Consider the following 24,572-nt stretch of genomic DNA (forward strand, 5'->3'; position numbering starts at 1 on the left):
TATTTAAGTATGAGTAATTAATATGTTCAACTGAAATACCTAATTTAAAATTAACGAAACGTATAAATTCATGTTGAACTCTTTCGATATTATTTATATGCACTTTATTATATGGTGACCATATAACTGAGTAGCATTCAAGTTGGCGACATACGAAAGCAACATATAAAATTTTCATTACATAAACTGAGTCAAAATCTGTGATCGTTCGCAACAGAAATCCCAGAGTTTTCATGTTTTTTTTTGTTTTGCTCTGTATATGTTGAATGAAGTTTAATTTTTCATCGAATATTACCAAGATTGGCCATTTAGGTCATTCGCTCCAAATTTATAGAATTTATGGTATTTGGTTAAATGTTCTTTTGATCAGTTTCATGTCCATATATTCCTTCATATAACTGTTGTAATTGGCTTAGGCCGTATTACATAATAAATAAAAAACGTCAAGAAGAGTTGAATTGTAAAATTCTTATTTTGGTAAAAGTGGCTCTTGTTAAATATGTTTTATTTTCCAAGTCCGTCCACCATACTGTCAAGTTAGAAAAACGAAGCACATTGACCTCTCTCTTCGCTATGTATTGAATGTTAACATCAGACGTATCAGTTTTTTTCCAAATTTGAAACTGAGCATAAATAGTTAACAAAAATAGAAAAGGTTACATGTCACTGGAAAAAATATTACCGTCCTACTAGATACTTTACATATTTGCTTTTAAGTTTCATATTACATTTTATTTGAATAAATGTTTTTAGTAAACACGAATTGTTTCAGTTTTTTTTAAACGAAGAAAACAGGTGGACAAAAACAAAAATAAATTATAACAAATAAGTTAATAACGTTTTCTTCTTCTTTATTTTAAAACAAATTACTCAATAATAATTTTTAGCATCTTAACCGAACACTGCGCAAAGATTGCGGGCAGTTTTGGTAGATTTATTCCATTGATTGAACGCAAACAGAAAGAGGTATCTAAAGTGCTCACTTTCGTCTACTTGACATTTCATGACTTGTAATCAGATAAAATAATATATGTTACGTAAAATCAAACACAATTTCTTGAAAAACAGAACATTTTCTTTTGAATGACGTAAAAAAGACCGCATCTTAATTTAGTTTATAACACCTTATATGTAACATAACATAATATTTAGATTTAATCTCACGGTTATAAAAAAAGAGGAAATACTGTAAGACTGGCCAAATAATTCAACACACACATATTAAATTAGATTAAAAATGATTGTCAAGTTTTATTCTATTTTTTTTAAAATTATTATTATTTTACACGGCTTACTACCTTTAATTGTGCACAGTAATAATATACGAAATATCATTACAAGTGAAAGCGCTAATTGGTCAAATTAAAAGTATTTTTATATCATACAAATTACAATAAAACTTACGCATTATATAAACTAAATAAAATTGGAGAGCAAAACTAAAATGGAAAACAAAAATAGATAATCTGGAAAACATAAAATTCGAGCCAAGCTTAAGTGACATTTTACATCAATTAAATCCGAGTATGTACCTAGTTAAATAATAAAAAAACTGGCCATTGCTCATAAACTAGTATAAAGTTTCCTCTTTTTCCTTTTTCTCATTAAGTAATGGTATTGATTTAAGATAATTCGCACACAAATACATTTATTCCTATTTTGATGTACCTTTCGCTTTTTTATTTTCTATTGAATATGTTTTGTTACTTAAATTATAAAAAGACAATTTTTATTTTACTAGATGGTTGGAAGAAATAGCCATTTGGCATTAAGCCCACCATTGTACAATTTACATTTTGTACACAAAGTAAAAAAAATAAATACCATCCTTTTTATAGCGGTAAAATAAGAATGGTATTCCTATCTTTATTTTACCTCTATGCCAAGGCGTAAATTTATACCATGCCTTATGCTATTAGCTCCTTAACTATGATATATGTTTTCTACTTTATATTTCTTGTGATTCTGTTTTTTAGTTCTAGACTTTTCTGAAAAACACCGTCGAGAAATGAATGACAAGCCTAGAATCCTGTTGGTCTTATCAACTCATAACAGTCCTTCCCCCAGTTTTCCCTTTCTTTCCACTCCTTTTCAACCTATTTTTTCACTAAATCACAAAAGTCGCATTTAATGTTGACACACAACCCAAAATTTTTATCAAAGTAGATACAAGGGATTTTTTTCTGCAGTAAAACAAAAAAATCTCAATCAGAATTATCGGTTGGAACGCACTCTAAGTTTGAAACAGTAAATATTCAGGGTTCGTATAAGTGGCCTCTTCACTGTGTAACATTCACCATTTTGCCAATGTATGAACATCCATGTTTCTTTAATTTTTCCTACTGTTGATTTTAGTAAAGTTAAAGAGTTGAAACCTTTGATGTTGTGAAGATATTCATCTGATTAAATTTTTTCTACATACTAGGCAACGCCTGAAAACAACTTTCCAATTCTTAAACTTCTTTTTGGACCAGTTGGTTTTATTTAAATATTTTGAGTTTGTCCAAGTACTGTAATTTATTTGTTTAACGTAATTTGTAACTACTTGACTATGGAACAGTTGTATTGTTAAACTGTTATTTATTTTTGAAAGTATTAAGTGATTAAAGACATAAGATGTATTTATAATGGAAAATAACAAAGTTTGTGCTTGAAATATATTATTAATTATAACAAAATAACGAAATCACGTTTCGTTTCTAAGGAAATATAAATTCCATCTTGAAACGATCATTCTATTCAAATTGAAGAATTAGTATTCAAGACTGTACTGTTGTATAATTTGTGGGTATTCCATTACAATTATCTTCTACGTTACATATTTACATAATAGAGGATCAAACCAAAATATAAAATCATCCTTTGTTTTTCTCGTTAATAACGTATATGTTTCCTCGAACAACACATTACATTGAAACCATCCCATTTTAACTTAATGGTGCATAAAACACTACTCTTATAACAGCGTCTCAGCTGTCTTTTGTATAAAGGCAATATGAAAACTAAATATTGCAGTGTAAAAGTCTTAAGTCTTAAGTAGACTGAATGCTGTTGAAATGCGATCCCTCAGGCGAATGTGCGGAAAAGCAATGTATGATAGGTGCCCTAATGTCGAAATTAGAGCAGAATGCAAGGCTGAGTTAAGCATTATCGACAAAATTAAGAAAGGTCTTTTGCGATGGTTCGGTCATGTGGAGCGAATGAATGATGAAAGAACGGCTAAAAAGATTTATGATGCGAATGTGTCTGGTTGTAGAAGTCGAGGAAGGCCGAGAAAGACATGGCATGATCAAGTACAACAAATTCTTGAAAGTGGTCATGTGAAAAGTCGGAATAATCGACGTGCGTGCATGAGAAGATGTATGAATGTGAAGGAAGCAAAGGAAGTGTGCCAGGACAGAGTGGTGTGGCGTTCTATCCTCTCTGCCTACCCCTCTGGGGAAATGGCGTGATGGTTAGTTAGTTTAGTTAGTTAGTTAAAAGTCTTATTTTTTCTTAGCGAAGCATGTCCGTGGACATCACTAGATGCCTCTACGAGACCCAATCTCTAGCCAAAACTGTCGCCTTCTTCCACGTCAATCTCGCGTCTCTTGAAACCGCTAAATAAATCTAATAGATCGTCATCAACAGCTTTTCAGGATGGCGTGGCATGTCGAGAGCCCGGAGGTGTGAAGAGGCAACTTAAATTAAGGCTCTCTTGAAGCATCTGCAGCATGTGTCCAAGCCAGGTTCTTGGGCTTTAATTTAATTTTCATTTAGTTTATTAAATTAAATATTAAAAAAAAAAAAATATTAACAAAAAAGAGACAGTGGAAAGGAAAAGAAAGAAATTGAAATTGAATGGAGTAGTAAAAAATAATTCAAGGAAAGTAAAGTGAATTTGATTTAAAGATTAAGAGCAAGAAAAGAGACAAAACCTCTATTCTTTGTTATTCTAAATTAAGTTTATTTGTTCTTTTCTGTAACTATTATATAAAGTGTTAAATATAACTGTTAAAGTTCTTGTTAAATGCTTCATACAAACGAAGGATAGTTGAATGTTTTCGATGGTTAGTTTTAATATTACGAATATATAAAATATCAGACGGTCTTATCAGATATCAGTTGGTCTGGAGGGGACTCGGTAAGCAAGTAGATGAATTAGTTCTGGGCAATCAAATTTGTAATTTGCAATTTCGAAAAAGCAGGATCTGATCGAAAATATCTCTTCTTTGTGCTAATAAATCAAGATTATGAAATTTTAAAGAAGTAATATAATTTGAAAAATGCAAATGAAATTTGTATTCTACTTGTTTCGGGATTTCTTTTCTAATTCGTTTAATATTCAATGTATAAACAGGGGACCAGATAGTAGTGCAATATTCAAAATGGGGACGTACGTATGTCATGTATAGCGTTATAAATGCACTTAAGCTTTTAAAAGATTTACACAGCCGCATGATGAATCCAGTCATTGTGTATGCCTTGTTAATTATTGTTTCTATATGACTATTGTAATTTAATTTTGAGTCGGAAAAAAATATTTAGTCAAGTATTTTGTTTGCTTCGTTAATTATATTTTCATTTATTATATAGTCATAATTAATTTTATTTTTATTTCGAGTGAAAGATATTTTGTAACATTGATATGAAGTTTGTTTTCAATACAGTAAATTGATAATGCATCTAAGCCTTGTTGTCATTTTGCACGATCACTCCTACTCAAAATTTTTCGGTAAAAAAAATTTTGTCATCATAACAAAGATAATGGGCACTTTTAAAACATAATTAAATAACGTAAATATTAGCATTTAATAAAAATGGCCCAAGATGTGATCCCTGTGGTACACCAGACGGAAAAGAGATAAAATCAGATTTATATCCTTCAACTGTAATTAACTGAAGTCTATTATCTGAGATGAACCATCTGTATAAGCCACCGTGTATTCCCAGATATTCTAATTGACGCATAAGAATTCGGTGATCCACCTTATCAAACGCTTTAGTCAAATCTGTATATATGACATCCACTTGGATTCACTTGGTTCTGTCATCCATATTGGATGTTATATTGGTAAAATTTACCATATTGGTTAAAACAGAGCGTCTCTTGAAAAAAACATGCTGAAAATTATGTATATTAAAAAAAAAAATGGATAGATTTTATCATAAACCACGAGCTCAAATAATTTTTAAAAACGGAAAGGATTTGGTATGGGACGGTAATTTTAAATATTTTTTTTATATCCAGCTTTAAAAGTTGTTACTTTTATTGCTTCGTTTGAGGTATATTACCTCTTTTGTTAGCATTTTTTTGCAAATAACCAAAGTTTCTTAGTATTCATTGGGATTTCTTTCTACTTTGGCTATGTATATCGCATAAAATTCTTTTTGCTGAGTTTTTTTAAGGGACCGGAGCATTGAAAATTCCAAATAATCGAATGGGTTTTGATATTTAATTCATCTTTTATGAATTTTGTGTATATTTTTTGTTATTTTTATTAAGGCAGATGAGTACCAAACGAGATATTTGTTTTGCTTAATTGACTACTTAGGAATAAACCTTAAAATGGTATTGTTGATTACTACAAAAAAGGGTTCACGGAATCATCAATAGACTCAGCATCGATTAAAACAGACTAATCAACCTCGCATAGATAAGAATAAATGAGTGAATAATCCGCTTCACAAAAAATAGTGATTTATTTATGTGTATGTTTAGAGAGGGAGAAATTTTTATTCCGATGTCTATATATAAAGCTGGATGGTGAGTATCTTCACTGACAAGCGTTTGCGTTTCGCGGCAATCAATATCAGAATTAATTAAATCTAGAAACCTTTTGCATTAAGAATTTTGTTAAATTGATAAAGTTCCGTGTTTGATAATGTGTCTACTAGATGCCTGCTAGCTTCTTTACATGATGTATCAGACGTTAAAACAGCGGAATCAGGTTGCGGAATTTAATCCAATGTTGGCATATTGAAATATCATAAAGCAAATAATAGATCTTTGGTATTTTTATCTCGTAATTCAGCTAAAACATAAAGAAAAAAACTAACAGCCGTTTTGTAATTGCGTTGTCCTTGAGGAAGATATACTCAGCAATATGAATGTTTTTCTTCAAGGTAAGTTTACAGGCAGGAATGGTAACCTAGATGCTCTTTGCTGAACATGCTAAGTCATCCCTAGTCTGAGGATGAAGATCTTTTTGGCAAATTATTATCACCCCTCCTTCCTTTGTTTGGTAACAATCTTCATATTTTTTATCAGCTCTAAATATACAAAACTGTCTGAAAAAAGCGATTTCTTCATCTAAAATATTGCTATGGAGCCACAGGACTCTGTAATACCGAATAAACAATAAGTATAATTTGACAACAGATTCTGGTAGAATATTTCTAATCTATCACAAATATTTCTACAATTTCGATAATATGCCGTGAAGTTCATTGCCAGTGATGAAATATAATATTAAAGATAGTAAATTCAAGTATTTTTATAGAGCCTCAAAAGGTAAGTAACTGTAACTGTGAGTTAAGCAAAGGAGAAATAAATATTCTCGTACAGGTAAATAGAGAAATATCAATATCATATTTGTTTGCGTACGTATAATTTATGTTATCACTTTTGGTTTTATATATATATTATAACAATACTGTACTGGACATGTGTTTTTTAAAAGAATATTAATATAAAGTTTAATATTCGAAAATAATATTATACATTTTTTTATAAAATAAGCATTACATCTTATTTATAACCCAGCGTATATGTATGCACTCAAATAACATTAAATAAATATTTGTAAGTAGAAGAATTATGCGTAAAGAATTCACCAAATCAAAACTGACGTATGTGGTAGTACTAAAACTGTCATTAAATAAAAAAAAATGCGAAACGCATTATGTTTAACTAGTAAAGTACAAAAAACATACCTGCGTTTACAATTATTACTCTTTTTTTTTATAAGTTTGATATGTGCTAGATAATTTATTGTTTACTTTATAATAATAAAGTATTTTAAAAACTGTGCAGTTGTAAAAAAGACGGAAATTGAGTGAATTTGAATTACACGAGTTTGTAAAGTATATTTATATTAATTATGATGCCGGAGAAAGAGTAAGAAATAAGAGTACACTGATATTATATGCGTGTAAAAAAAAATAATAATGATAATCAAATGCAATAGATTTAGGAATATGTGCAAGGATAAACAAACTTTGGAAAAGGAAAAAACATGTAGCTGAATTACAATTATCGAAGACAAATTTTTTAAAGATAACGGAGATAGGTATTAAAATATAAAAATAAATATTAATTGGCATATTGTTGTGTCTTAAAAATAATACAGGTACCTATATTTACCAAATTTAAACTAGCTGACACAAAACAAATATTTGTATTCATGATAGGGTAAGGGAATAGAAGGATAACAGGGATTATGTAGAGGTAGAATAGGGAATCAAAAAGAGTATAAAATAGAGAGATAAAACAATAAAAATGACAAAAAAGAAAATTTAAATGGGATTTAATGTTGGTTTTGAAATTGAACTACTTTGAATCAAAACCCAGATGTTTGGGGTTTTGAGTTTTGGTAAGGTGCCAAGATTTGCACCCATACAGGAATATGGGGTTCATAATCCATGATTGATGACACACACATATGTTAACATATTTTACCTGAAATAGAGCGACGATCGATAAAGCAAGTCGTCGTTTTCCATGGAATCAAATGCAACAATTTATGAAACTCTAACATTATTGCACAGAAAGACGAAAACATTGTTTTGCAGTACATTGACGTCGTCCTGACCATGAAGAAATGAACAACAAAAGAACGTGGCTTATAATTAGTTCTAACAGGCAGTTCAAGTGCAGTCTCTTTAACCCATCATCGCCGCTACGCTTGCGCTACCCAACCAAGTGCTGTATTTTATTTGCCATGTCATAAATAGGCATTAAACAGCAACCTTGTGTCTTCTGTTAATCTCTAACTGGGGTAGGAGCTCCAACCCTCTTCTATCAACTCCTACAGGAATTCTGACGTTAAAATTCCAATGAACAATCGTGTAAATATACCTATTTAATAAATATTTCACATTTCTCTTTCCAGTAATCGAATAAAAAAAAATTGGAATTTTTAGGTAAATAATTCAAAAACATTTTTTTCTTTCACAAAAATAAATATTAAAAAAATATATATAAAAAGAAAACATATATTTTTATAATTTACTTATTCATAAATTTGTTGTTAATAAACATATATATGAACATAAAATCTTTATAACATTAAAGCATTTTTACATTAACATTTAATCTCTCAGCAGGACTTTAATTTAAGAATATTTTGTAAATATTTTTGAAAAATAAATTTAAAAAAATGAAAAATAAAAAATGCCCTTTGGTCAGATTGCTGTCCATCTTAAAGGCTCAACCTGTTTATGAGACAATAAGAAAATTCAATGTTTCTTTTTTGGTTTTTATATTTTTCATTAGACTATTAAATTAAGTAAACAAATTTTTAATTTTTATTTTTAAATACCGTATTATCAGCGTTATGATTTTTTAAAGTTTTGTGTTTCTGAAATAACTCCGTAAATTAAAATTTTAATTTACTATAAATGATAATTAGTTACAACACGCAACGAATTTTTTTTTGTATCCAATTTCCCGTAGATATGAAGTTCTTCATAAGGAAAACAATATTCTTTTTCATCCATTTCTCCACTAACGCCATAAGAAAACATCCATTTTAATATATTTTGAAATGACGACATTGTTTAATTTAACTTTTCTGAATGAAGTCATGACACCCCATTAGAACCTCCAAAGTGTGCCATACTTTTTTCTTATCTTAAGGGCAATTCACTTGTCACGATGTACCTCTCCCCCGGTTTTTATTTCTTCGTGCCGTCAGCATCCGTTTTACTCGACCAACTTGGCAGCGAAACTTCCGCGGCCGTCCTTTTATTATTCCTCCGATCTTTCCTTCTATCACTTTGGCAATAAATGTATTTTGCCGGAGGACAAGATCCGAATATTTTCTGAGCATGAATGCTATCACTCTTACTCCATCGGTTTTCTACTAAAATTATATTGACCTGCTCGTTTTCCATCAAATTTGATGAAATCGTTTTCTTTCCTGATCGATGTCTTATATTAACAAAAATACATTTATATTTAATTTGAATGTCATTATGTATGGACTTGGATTGTATCGACAACCGATATCAAAAATTCTACATGCAATTAAAACTCCAGTAAATAGAAAGGCTTGCGGACTAGGTGATATTTCAGTTGAAATGTTAAAACTCATCGCTGACGATACTATTGACAACCTGCAGAGGTTGTTAAATGCTTTTTATAACACCGGAGTTACCTCTTTAAACTGGTTGAGATCTCTTTTTGTGACATTGCTTAAAAAGCAGCTGCCAAAAAAATGTATTGACCACTTAATAATTATAATTAATATTTAAAGCATTAACTTTGTGGTAAAACACTTTTCTCAATATTATTAAATAAAACAACTCACCGACTTTTATAAATCTACCGATTTTGAGACGCACCAGTATCTTTGTCAGGACACTAATTTAACCAACATCCAAAACCAGGATTCACCATAGATGTTGCACAAAAATAAAAAACCAACACGACATGCATTTTAATAAGCACGTGCACTGATAAGGTTATGAAAATATTTTGTGATGTGGGAGAAATGTTTTTTTTTTAAAGGGAGGAGATGAAAAAAGAGACGTGAATTTAATAGGTATAGGGTGACCATTATAATGGAATATCGTATAATAGGCTATATTGAATGGTTGTTTAATTATTGACCCGAAGATTTGATATTGATACGAAATGTGATATTGATATTAATTTATGTTTGATATTGATACAAAGAGCCGAACTTAGAAAATTAAAACAATATTCATGAATTCATTTATTCCATATACAGATTATAAAAAAATATTGGTATGTGTGTAAAATAAAACCAGAATTCTGGAATAGCGTTAAAAACTTGACGGCTACTCCCAGTTAAAAATTATAAAAAAAGAGCAAGAAGAAAGGGATAATTGAACTCAGTTATGCATAAAGCATTGTCATGAAGGGGAAGATCGAGGGACATAGAGGGGTCGGAAGAAAACAGCTTTCCGGCTTCGAAACATCCGAGCATGGGCCAGGATTAGAACTGTGGAGGAGCTGTTTCGCACTGCTTAGGATAGGGAAGCTTTTTCCCAAGTGATTGTCAACATTGGAAGGATCTGACATGATACGTGAAGAAGAAGAAGATACAAAAAACAGCCAGCCATAGATAAGTGAAACTGAGATAATAACACTTTTGTGAAAAAAGTGGACAATTAAATTTGCACAACAGTTGGAATGTTTTTTTTACTTTGACAAATAATAAATTATGAATACATTCGTTTTTTTTTATAATACTTAAAAAAAATTATATATCACCAGTTTTAATATTTTTTTAAATCTGGCTGATCACATAACTTAAGATGTGTATTTTGCAGAAAACAGCCAGCCCTAGTAAAAATCTAATGGATGTTGTGTCATTTTAATTATAAAAATTGTCATCTTAATTATAAAAAATCTCTTAATTAATTTATTATGGTAACTTTTTAAATGATTTAATTATGTGTTTAAAGAGACTTTGGTGAATTTTTTAAGTCTGGCTGACAACTAAACCCAAAATATTAATTTTGCAGAAAACAGCCAGATCTTATATTGAATGATACCTCATTAAAACTTTGAATGTATGAGATGACATTCTGTATTAAAAAAACATTATTTGATTACGGTTGTTTCTAAGTTAATGAATTTATAAAATAAAAATATTTTTGTATTTATCCATTTAAATTTATTAAAGAGAACTAGATTCCTGGAGGTATTAATCTTCACATCAGTAATTATACCGTAAGATTTATCTAGTGTGTTGGGTATTTTCTGCAAATTGAGAAATGTCGATTTTGTGATAAAAGGTGTATTCAGAAGGTGATTATTACAGTTTTTTGTATGAAGCAGCCTTGCTGTTTTTAGCAGGACATAGATATATTTCTTATAGATAATCTTACTGCATCCGATAAAACGAATATCTAATTTTTAGAAAATTGCGGACTGGCTGCATTCTGCATAACCACGTTCAATTCGGCCTCGTAGTTTAATGATCGGCACAATAGCCTACCATCCTTTAGGTCTCGGGTTCGACTCCGGGCAGGGTTGATCTAAAATATTTGTTTAAATGGTGGTTGGAATATTTCACTGAACTGCAGCGTAGGACTGATCAAGCGGGTCGCGGTCCCGTGATAAGGGTCGCGAACTCACGGATCAAAAGTCCGTTCGAACCCCACTCTACCCCAAATTGATTCCCATGTTTATTTTGTTTCCAAATCGTTGAAAACTGCCCCAAAAATTGAAATATTTTGGTAAACTATACAAATGCAAATACTTATTTTCTAAAAAACAAAAAAAAATAAAGTAAAAGAAATATCTAATGCGATTGGTGTGCCAATGCAGTGCCCTTTTCACCACTGGGTTGGCACACCAATCGCTCTCAGAGAAATAATGATGACGATAAATTAATTTTAATTTAGATAATGAGATTTGAAAAGTACCTATCTCGATCGTATAGAATTGTATTCTTTTTACCTTCACCTCAAAATGAAATGCGTCAAACTGACAATCTTCTTAATATCCGGGCGTATTCAAAATGAGTCTACCTATTTTCAGTGTGATTTTAGAACATTTAATTATAAACGTTAAACTTTTTCCATGGTTTTCATTTTCCAAATCATTGAAATCATTGTCGTTTCTTTTCAAAAGTATCGACATATTTTGGTTATTTTTTTTTTTAAGAATATGATTGTATTTATGGTCAATTGCTTTAAGTTTTCCTCCGGTTTGTATATTAGAAATAATAATTATTTAAAATATGACGAAAGTTTTTGAAAACATAAATAATAAAAAAATATACTTTGGGTAGTGTTCCAGTAGAAAGTATAACTTTTTGAATCCCTTTTCAAAAAAAAATTAATAAGTAACGCAGTTTATGGTTTTTTTTCGTTTATTTAAAAAAAAATTGCTTTTTTTAATTTTATTTTATTTGAAAGTTTAACAAAGATATACAAAATACATACAATTTGTAAGTAAGCATTGGTATAATTTTGAATAGATATCCTCAATTAAAGAACTCCACCATCTTTCATAAATTATATAATATAAGTTTTACAGTTGGTCGTTAAAAACCAACTACGACAATAATATACAATACGTAGGTTAACAAAGAATGAAAAAAAAAACAAAAATGACTAATTTGTTGATTGTAAAAGTCCTAACTAGATTTTTTTTAAATCTCTTATAATGATAATACGCCACGGGCAAGTCGCCCATACGGACAAACCTACATTATCAACTACGAAGTTAGCTTCAGTTTATAGCAATACAATGGGGCGTATGTACTCGGGTTGAGAATTACAAGCTCAAACCGAAACCGTCCGTTACACGCTTGTTTTAAAACTTAAAACCGAACCAAAAATTTGGAACGCGTTTATTTTTGCAACAGAGCTAAAGGGCTTTTATTTAAGCGGGAGCGAATTATTATTATGAGGGTTGGATTGACCAATCCGTTTTAGTTTTTTTACGTTATGCAAACATCGAACATCGTTCATTTGTTGTTTAATCATCAGTGTGGCGATTATATGCAGCAAAGTGTAGTCGCATGTAAAAAATAAGTATCCTCAAATTAACCAATTTCTAGGGGACAGAGAATATTCAGAGTACCACCCGTGTTTGATAAGGATAACCTTAATAGGTTTCGTATTTTTAAAACGGTAAGTTGTTTTTATTTTAAGATTTTGATAGGTTGATTTATGCCGCAGTTCACTATTATTATCATTCATGGTCTGGTTTATGCCATAGTTTTACTATGGCTTTTATTTCGCCTTATAAAATAAAATCATAGATGCCCTAAATAGAACTTTTTAAACTTAATAACTTGAAAATTTGATAACTATAATATGTTTATTTCAATATTAAATGAAATGTGAGTGTGAGCCATTTTTAGACATTTGGACCTTTGTGGTTTTAAGTGCAAGCTATTTAGAAATAAGTATGAATAGTTGAATGTTTACATACCTAGGTTTCACAGTCACTAGAGACAACAATACACATGCAGGAATTAGGAGGAGAATAATGGCTACCAACCGTTGCCACTACGCGATTCAGAAACAATTACGGTCCAAACTTTCATTCAACCAATCCTGACATGTGTTTCCGAAACCTGTGTTATGACAAATAATACTGAGGTAACTATTGCAGCTTTCGAAAAAAAACTCCTCAGAGATGTCTATGGCCTTGTGAAAGAAAACCATTTATTGGCGTAGTTGGTACAATAGGGAGCTAAATTAAATCTACGGAGCGTCCGATGTAATCAACTCCATCAAGCGGGGGCGCTTGAGGTGGGATGACCATGTAATTAGAATGGATGGAAAAAACCCCGTAAAACGCCTTACTCTCTCTGTGCCACAAAGGCGACGAATACAAGGAAGGCTCAAAATGCTATGGATGGTCTGCATCAATGCAGATACGACAGCAGACCAGCAAAAGTGAAGGAGACTCCTGGTTTCAGACAAGGCGCACCCGGGGCTTTCGAGCGTTTGATGATGAATGCTTGAAAGGATATTTTCTGTTGTCAAATAAATCGATATGGACCATTATTGTTTTATAAAAACACCGCATTTATAGCAGTGAATTCAAGGTACATGTGATTTTTGTAGAATTTACAATGAACGGTTTTATGGGCTCAAATACAGAGAATATTAAAATCCAATAATACTATTTTGGAAAATTTTGTACATCTGACGTTTTAAAAACGAGGTCCTAAACCTTAACGTGTGTCCAGGGTTAAATATGTCGTTCGTTTTATTTACTGTTTTCGATGAATCATTCCAAAATACGCCTATGTAAGTACACCCTGTTTTTTTGTCTCTGCTATTTGTTTGAAGGCTTTCACATTTTACCCTCGGCTTTATACCAATTAAAAAGCCTTCATAATAAACATTATCGTTCCCAAGAACCTAATCAAACTGCCATTAAGTGAAGTTTAAGTATTCTCCTAATTGTGTATTAATTTGATAAATAGGGGCGCATAAAGCGGATGAGACTTACGAAGAAAGCGTTCATGGCTTCATGAAAAATATTTCCATTTGTTTAATTGAAAACCACAATATAATTATTTATTTAACGTCTATTATTCCCATCTGGTAAATTTACAAATTGTTTAAAGTGCTTTATAAATACAAACACAGACACCTTTTAGACTATTTCTAATCCCTAACGTAGATAATATTTGTGTAAAAAAAATCAGTTACCCTCGTAGCTAATTTATTTATTTATTTAACGCTTTACATATATGTATATACAATTAACATACATATAAAAGCGAGCATATTGCCTTAAGAAAATTACTTTCTACCTACCCAAACCGTTCAGTTTGAAGAAATTACACGTATATGGACAATTTCTAGGTAATTATGGCTTATGAGCTCTTTTTTAAGGTTTCTAAATAAATTCGAATTACCAAACTGCAATGCTAAACTATTTCACCATAGTTAAATATATTTGGTGAAGGAAAACTTTAATAAGAATAAACGTAAATAAACGGTGCAAATGAATTATAAATAAATAAATAAACAATAAAAAATCATCTATAATTTATTTTTTTCTGTAATACTCCTAAGCTCAAATATTTATAATAGAATCTAGGTCCTTTATTAATTAGTTATCCAAAATAATAAAAGGCAGATTATGTTATTTAGGATACAACTTAATCATTTTACAGTGTAGTCGGCCTCTTAGTATAATGATCAGCGCGTTTGCCTACCGCGCGACAGGTCTCGGATTCGATTCCCGACATGATTGACATGAAATGTTTAACAAACAAGGTATTTTTGCACTACAATATTTCATAGCCCCTGGTTTGGCACCTAAAGCACAAGACTGATCGATCTATTTATTTTTTTGTTTGACGAATTTATGCAGTCCATTCTAACAATGGTAAATACATTTTTTTATAATAAATACAGGCACTAAAATAAGAAAATACAATCAAATAAAATTAAAGCTAGGACAAAAAAAAAATATTACTAACTCAAGACAAGATCCGGTCTATCTTAGTGAATTTTGAAATCTATAAGGACTAACACCAAAAAAGTCCAGATCCTGTCTCGATTTTACAAAACGACACAATCGGGACATTGGTTCATGCAAGCCATAGTTTGTGCTGTGTTGATCGAGGAACAGCACATTATTATTTCGCAACCGGCGGATCGGAACATTGAATGCCACTTGTTTCAGTAACGTTGGTACATCAATTAAGCCATTCACCAAATTAAACTTAAATATGGAGTCAATGTTATTTCTACGTTTTTGTAGACTTGAGATTTTTAACATTGACTCCATTCTACCTTCATGTAACAAAAAATATCAAGATACGCGGCAATTAATGTTACAAAGCAGTGCTTTATGCACCATAAGGTACGAAAAGCAAATGATGATGATGATGGTACATATCTTATCTTACATTTTAATTTATTGGGATTTTTACAGGTATTACATAATAATAAATAGAAATATGAGAGAATTAGAAGCAAAATGGAAATCTCCATCGAAAACGGAAAATAAGTAATTAAATAGTAGTAAAATAATAGCGATATTCAAAACCGTCTCTAATTCTTTCAAAAACAGACTGCAATGTACTACTTGACACCGCAAACTTAGCATTCTCCATTGAGTTAGTGAAGCATAGTTAGAAATCTTACAATACTTTTTTTAATTTTTTTGCAAATATTTTAGTAACTCTTTCAATGGAGATTTCTAATTTTGCTTCTAATACCATCAAATATAACAATACTAGAGCCAATTTAAAAATCCACTGTTTTTTATTTTTTATTTTATTTTATTAACATAAACGGCAAATTTGCCTTTTACGAAATTTATAATACTAACATATTAAGCTTAATATTTCTTTTAAAAAAACATAACATTCCTTATACCCAAGATTTATAAAAAAAAATAAACCTAAAATTTGTACAAGATTCATATAAAAAAAAATAACCTTAAAATTATACAGAACATTCAGTAGAAAGTTTAAATAATTCAAGAATAAATGTAAATAACAAAATTAAATAATAAAACATTCTACATTAATACAACAAGAAAATTATAAATACTGTTTTACAGCTGGGCAAAGTGAACAAAAAACTGGATATATATTATGAAATGCATGAATAAATAAATATAATTACTATTCACCATCTTTGAAAAAGTTCAAAAGGTTTGTTCTATAGAAACAATACCCTACACTTAATATATCAGATACGTGGGAATAACTATTGCCGAGTTCATGAAGTCTGTTTAATACGGCATTACAAGTATACACTGTCCGTGAATTGATGCTACAAAACGTTGATCTAATAATAGAAAATTTGCATGAAAAGAGTTTAAATAATAATATGACGTGTGCGAAGTTTGTATTCATGTGTGTATGCGCGTGTATATATGAATGAGGGAGGGTGCGTGTGTGTGGGTGCGTATGAAAAAAAAGTTACAGGATACAGGATATATGGAAGGAGGTAATGAAACATACATCACAACACCCAGACCAATTGAGAAAAAAATCTTCCTTGGATTTTTCTCTTGCAACTGGCGGGAATCGAACTCGCGACGCCAGTTTCACAGTTAGCCGTCTAACCAACTACGCCACGGCGCAGCGCCTGTCTTTATTACGCGTTTTAATAACGAAGAAGATATAGGATAGAGAGCTTGGTAAGATATTTATTTTTTTGTTTGAGATACGGTTTATACCTACTTTCGAAACATTAAATTCTTAAAAATAGTTTTGTTAGGTAATATTATGATGCTTCAATTGTACTTTTAAATGTTAAAAAACCAAAATGGTCGATTTGGTCATGCCAGTGTATGGTACAAATACTTTTGGGGGTGCGGTATGCGTTTTAAATTTATCTCAAGGCTGAATGTTTCAATTCAACTGAACGAGTACTTTTTTTAAAATATCGGCGAAATTAATTCCCCTAACCTGTGATTAATTACTCGGTTTGTTATCCGCTCATCAATCTGTACTTGTCAACGTCGATACTAAACTATACAAAGTGAGGTGTTCACACTGTAAACACAGTTCACGGATTAGAGTTTAGTGCTAAAACTTGTTATGTTACCCAAAAAGTTATCCGGATCATGTTTCCAGAGAGGCAACTGTCGGATAGTGAGAGCTTTATCGCACACTAAAGAGAACTCTGGAGAACATTAACTTAACTTTGAATAAATCTAGTTGCTTATAATTCATTACTGAGATGCAGTTCTTGGCGTATATATAATTTCGTGTGAGCAATGGTTTAACTCTTAAAAAAGTAAATAATCCCTTTGCGCGCGACGATATTACGTCATGTTACCACTAGTAAAAGACGGAATATTCAAAAGTTCAGACATTTGAGAAAAAAAACATGGAGGCATAATGTTAAATAATTATTTTTCCATAATTTATACAAACAAACAAATACTCAAGCCGTGTTATGGAAAAATAAATTTAAAATCATAATTACGCCACGCATACATGGCGCGTGCGGTCCCCATCACTGTCATCAACCGACTGAAGACTGAATCTGTTTTACACAACACCCACCATAGAACAGCGTCTCTGTCTTCTTTATTATGAGTTCTATACTCGTGCTCTCTCTTATTATATAGTAATATGTTGCTGAATTAGCGGACATTTATTCTTCGCGTAGCAAGGATAAATAATTTTTGGATTAACATCCAGCATAGTTTTACAAAATTCAATTTTTAATCTGTCGTGAAAACTTCCGTTTGAAGATTTAAAAAATACGAGTTTATCATCAAAAAAATACTAGAGATATATCAAGTCTTGTGTCCTATGTCGACTAGTGTGACATCACAGCCACACAAGAGTTAAAAAAAGGAGGAGTTGAGTAGTATTAATTGACTAGGAATAGGAATGAAACATCGTGTAATAAGCTAAATTGAGTATTAAGAAAGCTTCATCCAGTCTTTTTTTTATTTTTTTATTTTAACTTTTAAGGCGTTTTATTAGTATGTACTTACTTAGTTTTATTTTAAATCTTATGAATCTTATATTTATAATGACCGGTATTTCTTATGTATCAACTTTCACTGCTTCCACTTACTATGGAATCACTTCTCTACAATACCGCAGAGTGTGTGCGAACCAACTACTGCTTCACAAAATTATGACAGGAATAGTTGACTGTACATAACTACTTAGTTTAATAACAATACATGTGGCAGCCAGAATTTGTAGATGGTACCACCTATTTTATGTACCAATGAGTAAAACATCGTTTGTTAAAAATGCTTGTGTAAAATTCAAAATTTAAAGATATAGATTACACTAAAAATGCATTACGTTACATAGTAGAAATTATAATAATAAATTTGTACATCTCCCTTCCCCTCCTTATCCTCTCTTCAAGCATCCTTGTCCGAATCCCGCCCAATTTACAATAATTTACTGTTCTTAAAAATAAAATAAAATCTTTGATTATTGAAAAATATTTACGAGTACATGAAAATAACATTTTTATATGTATAAACTTATATGTATTTATTCAATATGTAATAATTTTTTTTTTACTAACTTTGTATACTTTGTGGAAATCTGTTATTTGTTCTGAGTTTATACACTATATCTGTTTGTTTACTTTAAAAACGTATATAGAACTGTTGATTTCCCAAATAAAAAAAAATATACAAAATAAAATTAAACAAAGAGGTTATTTGCTTCTCTCGTTAACTAAAATAATGTTAAAAAAACTCTAAACCTACTACGGATAAGTTGGATTCAATTCATCAGTGCTAAAATGGAAAATGCCGACACCAACAAGATTCTGAAATAGGGACTTTACAAAAAGAATGAAATTACCTTGTACGTGGAGAGATCTTGAACAATGCAGGCCAGTATTGCCTCTCTCCCCACTGTTGCAGTCACGTTTACTATCGGCACGCTGAACTTTGGATCCGCTGTAAATAGACAACAACACTAATGATAATATATTGACTTATTCCCCTTGGACCAGAAGGCACTCGGGATTAACTAATATAAGGGATCTGTATTTGTTGGTGTGTAATTTTAGGGGTTAGTACAAAAATGTTTGACGCAGAAAGATCTGTGCAAAATGAAAAAAAAAGACTTTATCATCATACCAATAATACGCTTCTCCAACCTTACCGGTACCGATAAGGGAAGGTAGGAAGGTAATAAAAACAAGATATTGTTAGAAATTAAATATTACAACCAGAATTATCTTCTTTAAAAAAAAAAATTCAACTAGAATATTTTAATAAATATATTTTTTTTAAAGTACTACCAAAGGCATAATTTTACGTAGAAATAAAAGAAAATGTCAAAAATGTATCTGATTTTAAATGCTTGTAATTCTTTTCAGAAACAAAAAATTAAGATTTTGTTGTAACCATTTTCATATTCAATGTATTATCTTCAAATTAATGACAATAATTTCAGATGAATAATTTTTTTATGAGAATTTATGAGAATTTTTCAGATACCTAAGTTAAGTCAAAATTTGAAATGGCGTAATCTGCTGGCCTAAAAGTTATTATATTTTAGTTACATAAAACTTTTAAGTATATTTTTAAATAGAAATACCGTTGAAAATTATTGTTTTTATATTATTTATGATTTGCATTTTTTTTATTTTTGCGTGATTAAAAAAACACCTTCTTTTTAAAATGGCAAAATCGTGTGGTTTCCCCATTTTTCGTGCGTTTTACCAGACTACGGCCTTGATGCATATTATGGTGTTCACAAACAACCACCAGGTCTCGTAATATTGGAGTTTTTAATTTATTTTTTTTTGAAAATCATGCAGTCCTCTGACAAAGCATAAGCGAATTGTATATTTTATACGGTGTGCACAGCATCACTCAAACCAAATTATAAACTGCAAATCCCGTAAACCCTGCAAATTCCTAGTCTTCGGTATATATATTTTTTTTGGTTTAATTTTTTCTAATGGCAATAATATGTTATTTTGTGTGCACGAGGTAATGTTTTTGTTAAACTTGAAAGGCTGTTCGAAATTTATCAATGTTTTAAAAAAAATATTCGGTATCCCAAAATTTTAATATGCTAAAATTTTTATATACCAAAATTTTAATATCCCATTTTCATGCAAATATTTTTATTTTATGTTGTCAATAATAAATTAACTGAGAATAGTTTTTTGTTTTGAAAAATCTTCCAGTAATTTGACTTTGTTTCTTTAATATCAAGACCTTTATTCGATTCTTTTTTTTTTAATGCATAACTCTTTTTTAATTTTTTTATACATAAACGTACTTTTATGCTATACAGCAATATTTTCATACACTACCCCTTTTTTAATAGTGTAAATTAAAATAGTTTTCTACATTGTACGTATTTTGATATAAATATGTAAAACATGTTTATAGCCCTTTTGCAGTGAACCATACCATTTAAGTAATACTAAAGAAGTTTTAAACTAAGTTTTGAGTCTGCAGGGTCAGTTAACGTACTTACTTTAAGAGTTTTATAAGTTCTCACCTTATGCGATTATATAAAGTTAATAGACTAATGGGTAGCAGTTGAAAACCATGATATTTTTCAATTATGACAGAGAAAAAAATATTTCCGTGAATTTTTTTAAACCTTTTGTAATAATTTTGGTACAAAGTACTAATATTAAACTTCATTCTTTGGGTTTTATGTTTGAAGCACTAACTTTATTATTGCTCATTATGTAATAAAAATAGAAAGACTTGTTTTTAAACACTAAATATCAGTAATTAAAATCAAAGTGTTTCTATTCATAATTAAATTATCCATTTAGTTTTGCTTGTCGATCATTGAACATCTAGTGATTTGCCAAAGCAGGACCCGTATTGAAATGGAATGTTTTTTTTTTTTATATTTACATAAAATTTTGATAACAAAAATACACTTTAAATAATACATTTTAAAGTTATGTTAATTAAATTAAAATTTATTAACAAAATTTGGAAAAAATACCCACAAAGACTTCAGCGTCTAAGCGTGGGCCATTCTTTTTTAATGATTTAAAAGTTTATAGCATAAAAATATAGTATGACATAACCGTGAAGAAAGGAAAAAAATAAACAAAATTAACGTTTGCTGATAGAACAAAAGACAGGATTTATTTGCAGTAGGTATTTTGTTATAAATTTTACTTATTTTTTTAAAAAAAATGTGTCTATCTATTCCTTCCATGCTTATCCATGACCTCAAACCTACTTTAAATGGTATTATTGAAATGTTTTGTAATTATTTAGGTGGACGATTGATAGATCTTGGACCAACATGTAAGGAGTGCCTCTGTGCGAACTTAGTTCTGAATCCTGGAATTGACAGTACACTATCGGATCTACTGCTAATCCGATTTAGATTATTACTAAATAATTCCCTATTTAGGTAAACATATTTCAGGCACTGACATAATTTTCTAAAATGAAGGAGTCCACTCTCTACATATAGTGCATTACTGGGAAATAGTTTTTGTTTTTTGTACATGATCTTAATAATACTTTTCTGTGAAATTTCCATTGAGCGACTATGCACGTCCAAGACTCCTATTCATTTTATTATACCATATGTGATTGAAGATTGAATTAAAGCGTAATACAACATTTTTATTTTTTTTGTTAAGAAAGTTTTCTTATTGTTTTTTAAATATTGAACATATAAACTTTATGGTCATATATTTCAACTAAAGATATTAAATATTTTTATATAACGACTAACCGTTTTATATGTCTATTGGTTTTTACTAAAAACACCAACATTTAAATACTTAAATATACTTTCATATTTACCGTCGCCTTAGTTAACATAGTATTTACGAAAAAATACATCATGCAGAGCTTTAGTGGGATCTAATCACGACCGTGTTCGAATATGCTCTAAAATAAGGTTAAAAATGTTTAGCGTTATGTTAAAGAATGGGTGGGAGGGGTAAGAAGATTGAAAGTTAAAAGATATTTTTAAAACAATAAGTGGAATTTATTGAAAAGATATTTTATTTTTTGTAAATACTGTGTATACTACGGTGATTGTAAAGGTGAAAGAGTATTTTAGTATTTGCATCTTGGTGTAGTGACTATCATGATGAAGAGACGGGTACGTCTCGAAACCCGTACACATAAAAAGTCAGTAAGTGGTTTTATACTGATATTTACTAACAGTAGTAAGAATTAGCAGGCAACAGTCGCCTGTTCCATGCTGGGAAATTTGGCCCTTCGGCCACGCTTTATTGGTCTTTCGGGCCTTAGTTAATTAATTAGAATCTCGAACACTGTGAAATTTCATTCCTTTGAGGCTCACAATTTATTTTTTGCTGTTAAGAGCTATCTAAATATAATAACAACCCTAGTGTCGTGGACCCACGGATCAAAAGTCCGAGCTTCGAACCCGCTCTACCACAACTTGGTTCCCATTATCTATTTTCTATTTATTTTAATTTGTTTTTTTTATTTATTATTTTGTTTAATTATTTTGGTAAATTATAAAAACACAGATATTTATTTAAAAAAAAAAAAAAAAAAGAATAATCTGTCACGCAAAATAACGCTACCAAACCACTCAGTTATAACATATTATCTCGGCGGCTTACGTAATGTAGCGGTTGAAACGATTTACTCTCGCACGGATCGTTCCAGGTTCGATTCCTAGTGAGAACACAAAAATTAAATATGACTTTTCTCAAAAGAACCGTCAACCCGATTTTCTAGAGATTAACCAATTTTAGGTGAATTAACCTATCTACCGAATTCCATCAAAATTTTACAGATTTTTTAATACTTATGTTTTTTCCAAAGATTTTTTGCTACCATTTATTCGACCCCAAAATACTTCTAAATAAATTTGACAACTTAAAATGGTGTTAAAAATGAATGAATAACTAAAAAATACACCATTTTAGGACGCATGAGTATTCCTATAGTTTCGGATCACTTCAACCCAAGCTTTAAAAGTCTAATTGTAAAAAAATAAATTTTTAAAAAAAAGAAATATTTGCGTTCTTATGATACACCCAAATATTTAATTTTGAGGGCCATTTTCAACGAGTTGTAAATAACTCACCATTAGTAAATGGAAACCAAGTTGAGGTAGAGTAGGATTCGAACCACGGACCTTTCGTCCGTGAGTCTGAGACACTAGCCACAGGACCACAACCCGATTAATATGAATCCAATTTATTTACAAAATAGAGCAAGAACTCCTGTCCACCAATTTAATCGAACGTTCATATATTATGGAATAATGAAGTAATATTGGATGGATTTATTACGAATTATTTCATTCATCAAAAGGTAGGTAAACACACCAAACAGTATACCATGAGGCCCACAAATCTCTTATCGATTTTTTAGCAAAAATTTCACCCGCGAGTTGAAACTAAAAATAAATAAAACCAAAAAGAAAAAATAAGTAAGTATCCACCCACCATAATTTTACCGAACCAAATGAATTGGCACGAAATGTGTGAGACGGGCATGTACGTGACAGACACAATTAATAATTTTAGACCAATTATTAATTAGAATAACCTTAAATTGTCCGCACAGTAAAATCTAATTTTTTAAATGAGTTTGTAAATATTTGAATAATTTTTAAGCGTTTTTATCGGTAACCTATAATTGAACACAAAAGGTCATAAAAAAAAATATATTTTCTTACAGGAAATTCAATTTTGCTTTTTGGACAATTGAAGATAAATCTGTTAACTTTCCATGACCATCGCCATGCAGGCTTCTTTAACAGTAAATTGTGCTCAGAATTTAAAATTTAGCAATGTTTTAAACTAATAACTAGTCTTCGAATTGCCCTTTTAGGCAAAAGCATTCAATGGTTATAGTAAAATTGGTTAATATTTACCGAGAAGTTTGATACGAAAAAACATTTGTTTCCACAAAAATCCATTTTATTATAATCTACATTGGTTTAAATTTTTGACATCAAAATTTTGGTATGGAATGTATGGAATGTTGACTTCTAAATTAACAAGTTTATTATGTTAGGCAATACAAACAAATTTTTAGACCGTAAATTATTACAATTTAAAAATCGTCTTCCCTATTTAATGTAAATTCAAAACATAGAAAAAAAATAGTTTTGGTGCCTTTTTATGTTTGTCTACATAATACTTTTGACCAGGTTTTATTTATTAATTTTAAGTGTAATTTTGATTATTCATTTAAAACATTAGTTTCACGACAATGAACATAATTTATAAAACTATTGCTCATATTTAAGCACTGAATACATAATATTTTAATTAAAGCTTCACAATTGAAATATTGGTATATACAATAAATGAATAATCTGTTTTGTAGTAAAATGGCATAATAAATAACTTAATCAAACGTTAGCTAATCAAATTTTGTCATAAAATTATATTTTTTGTCATTTTATACATCTTTCAAATGAAAACAGTGAAAGGAATGTTAATTTTTTTTTATAAAATGCACAAATGAG

General features: G+C 30.1%; 1 protein-coding gene across 1 annotated transcript in view; it reads right to left on the reverse strand.

Moving 5' to 3' along the window:
* The window catches only part of LOC148282229 (neurotrimin-like), a 131,643-nt gene that overhangs the window by 63,483 nt on the left and 43,588 nt on the right, over positions 1 to 24,572 (reverse strand). The window contains exon 2 of the mRNA XM_088225413.1: positions 18,963 to 19,060. Within this exon, the coding sequence (XP_088081539.1) occupies positions 18,963 to 19,060 (98 nt within the window). The remainder of the gene's footprint in view (positions 1 to 18,962; positions 19,061 to 24,572) is intronic.

The sequence above is a fragment of the Micrasema longulum genome, unplaced genomic scaffold, assembly GCF_059751315.1.
Source record: "Micrasema longulum isolate JH-2025_06_02 unplaced genomic scaffold, ASM5975131v1 h1tg000357l, whole genome shotgun sequence".
Classification (NCBI taxonomy): domain Eukaryota; kingdom Metazoa; phylum Arthropoda; class Insecta; order Trichoptera; family Brachycentridae; genus Micrasema; species Micrasema longulum.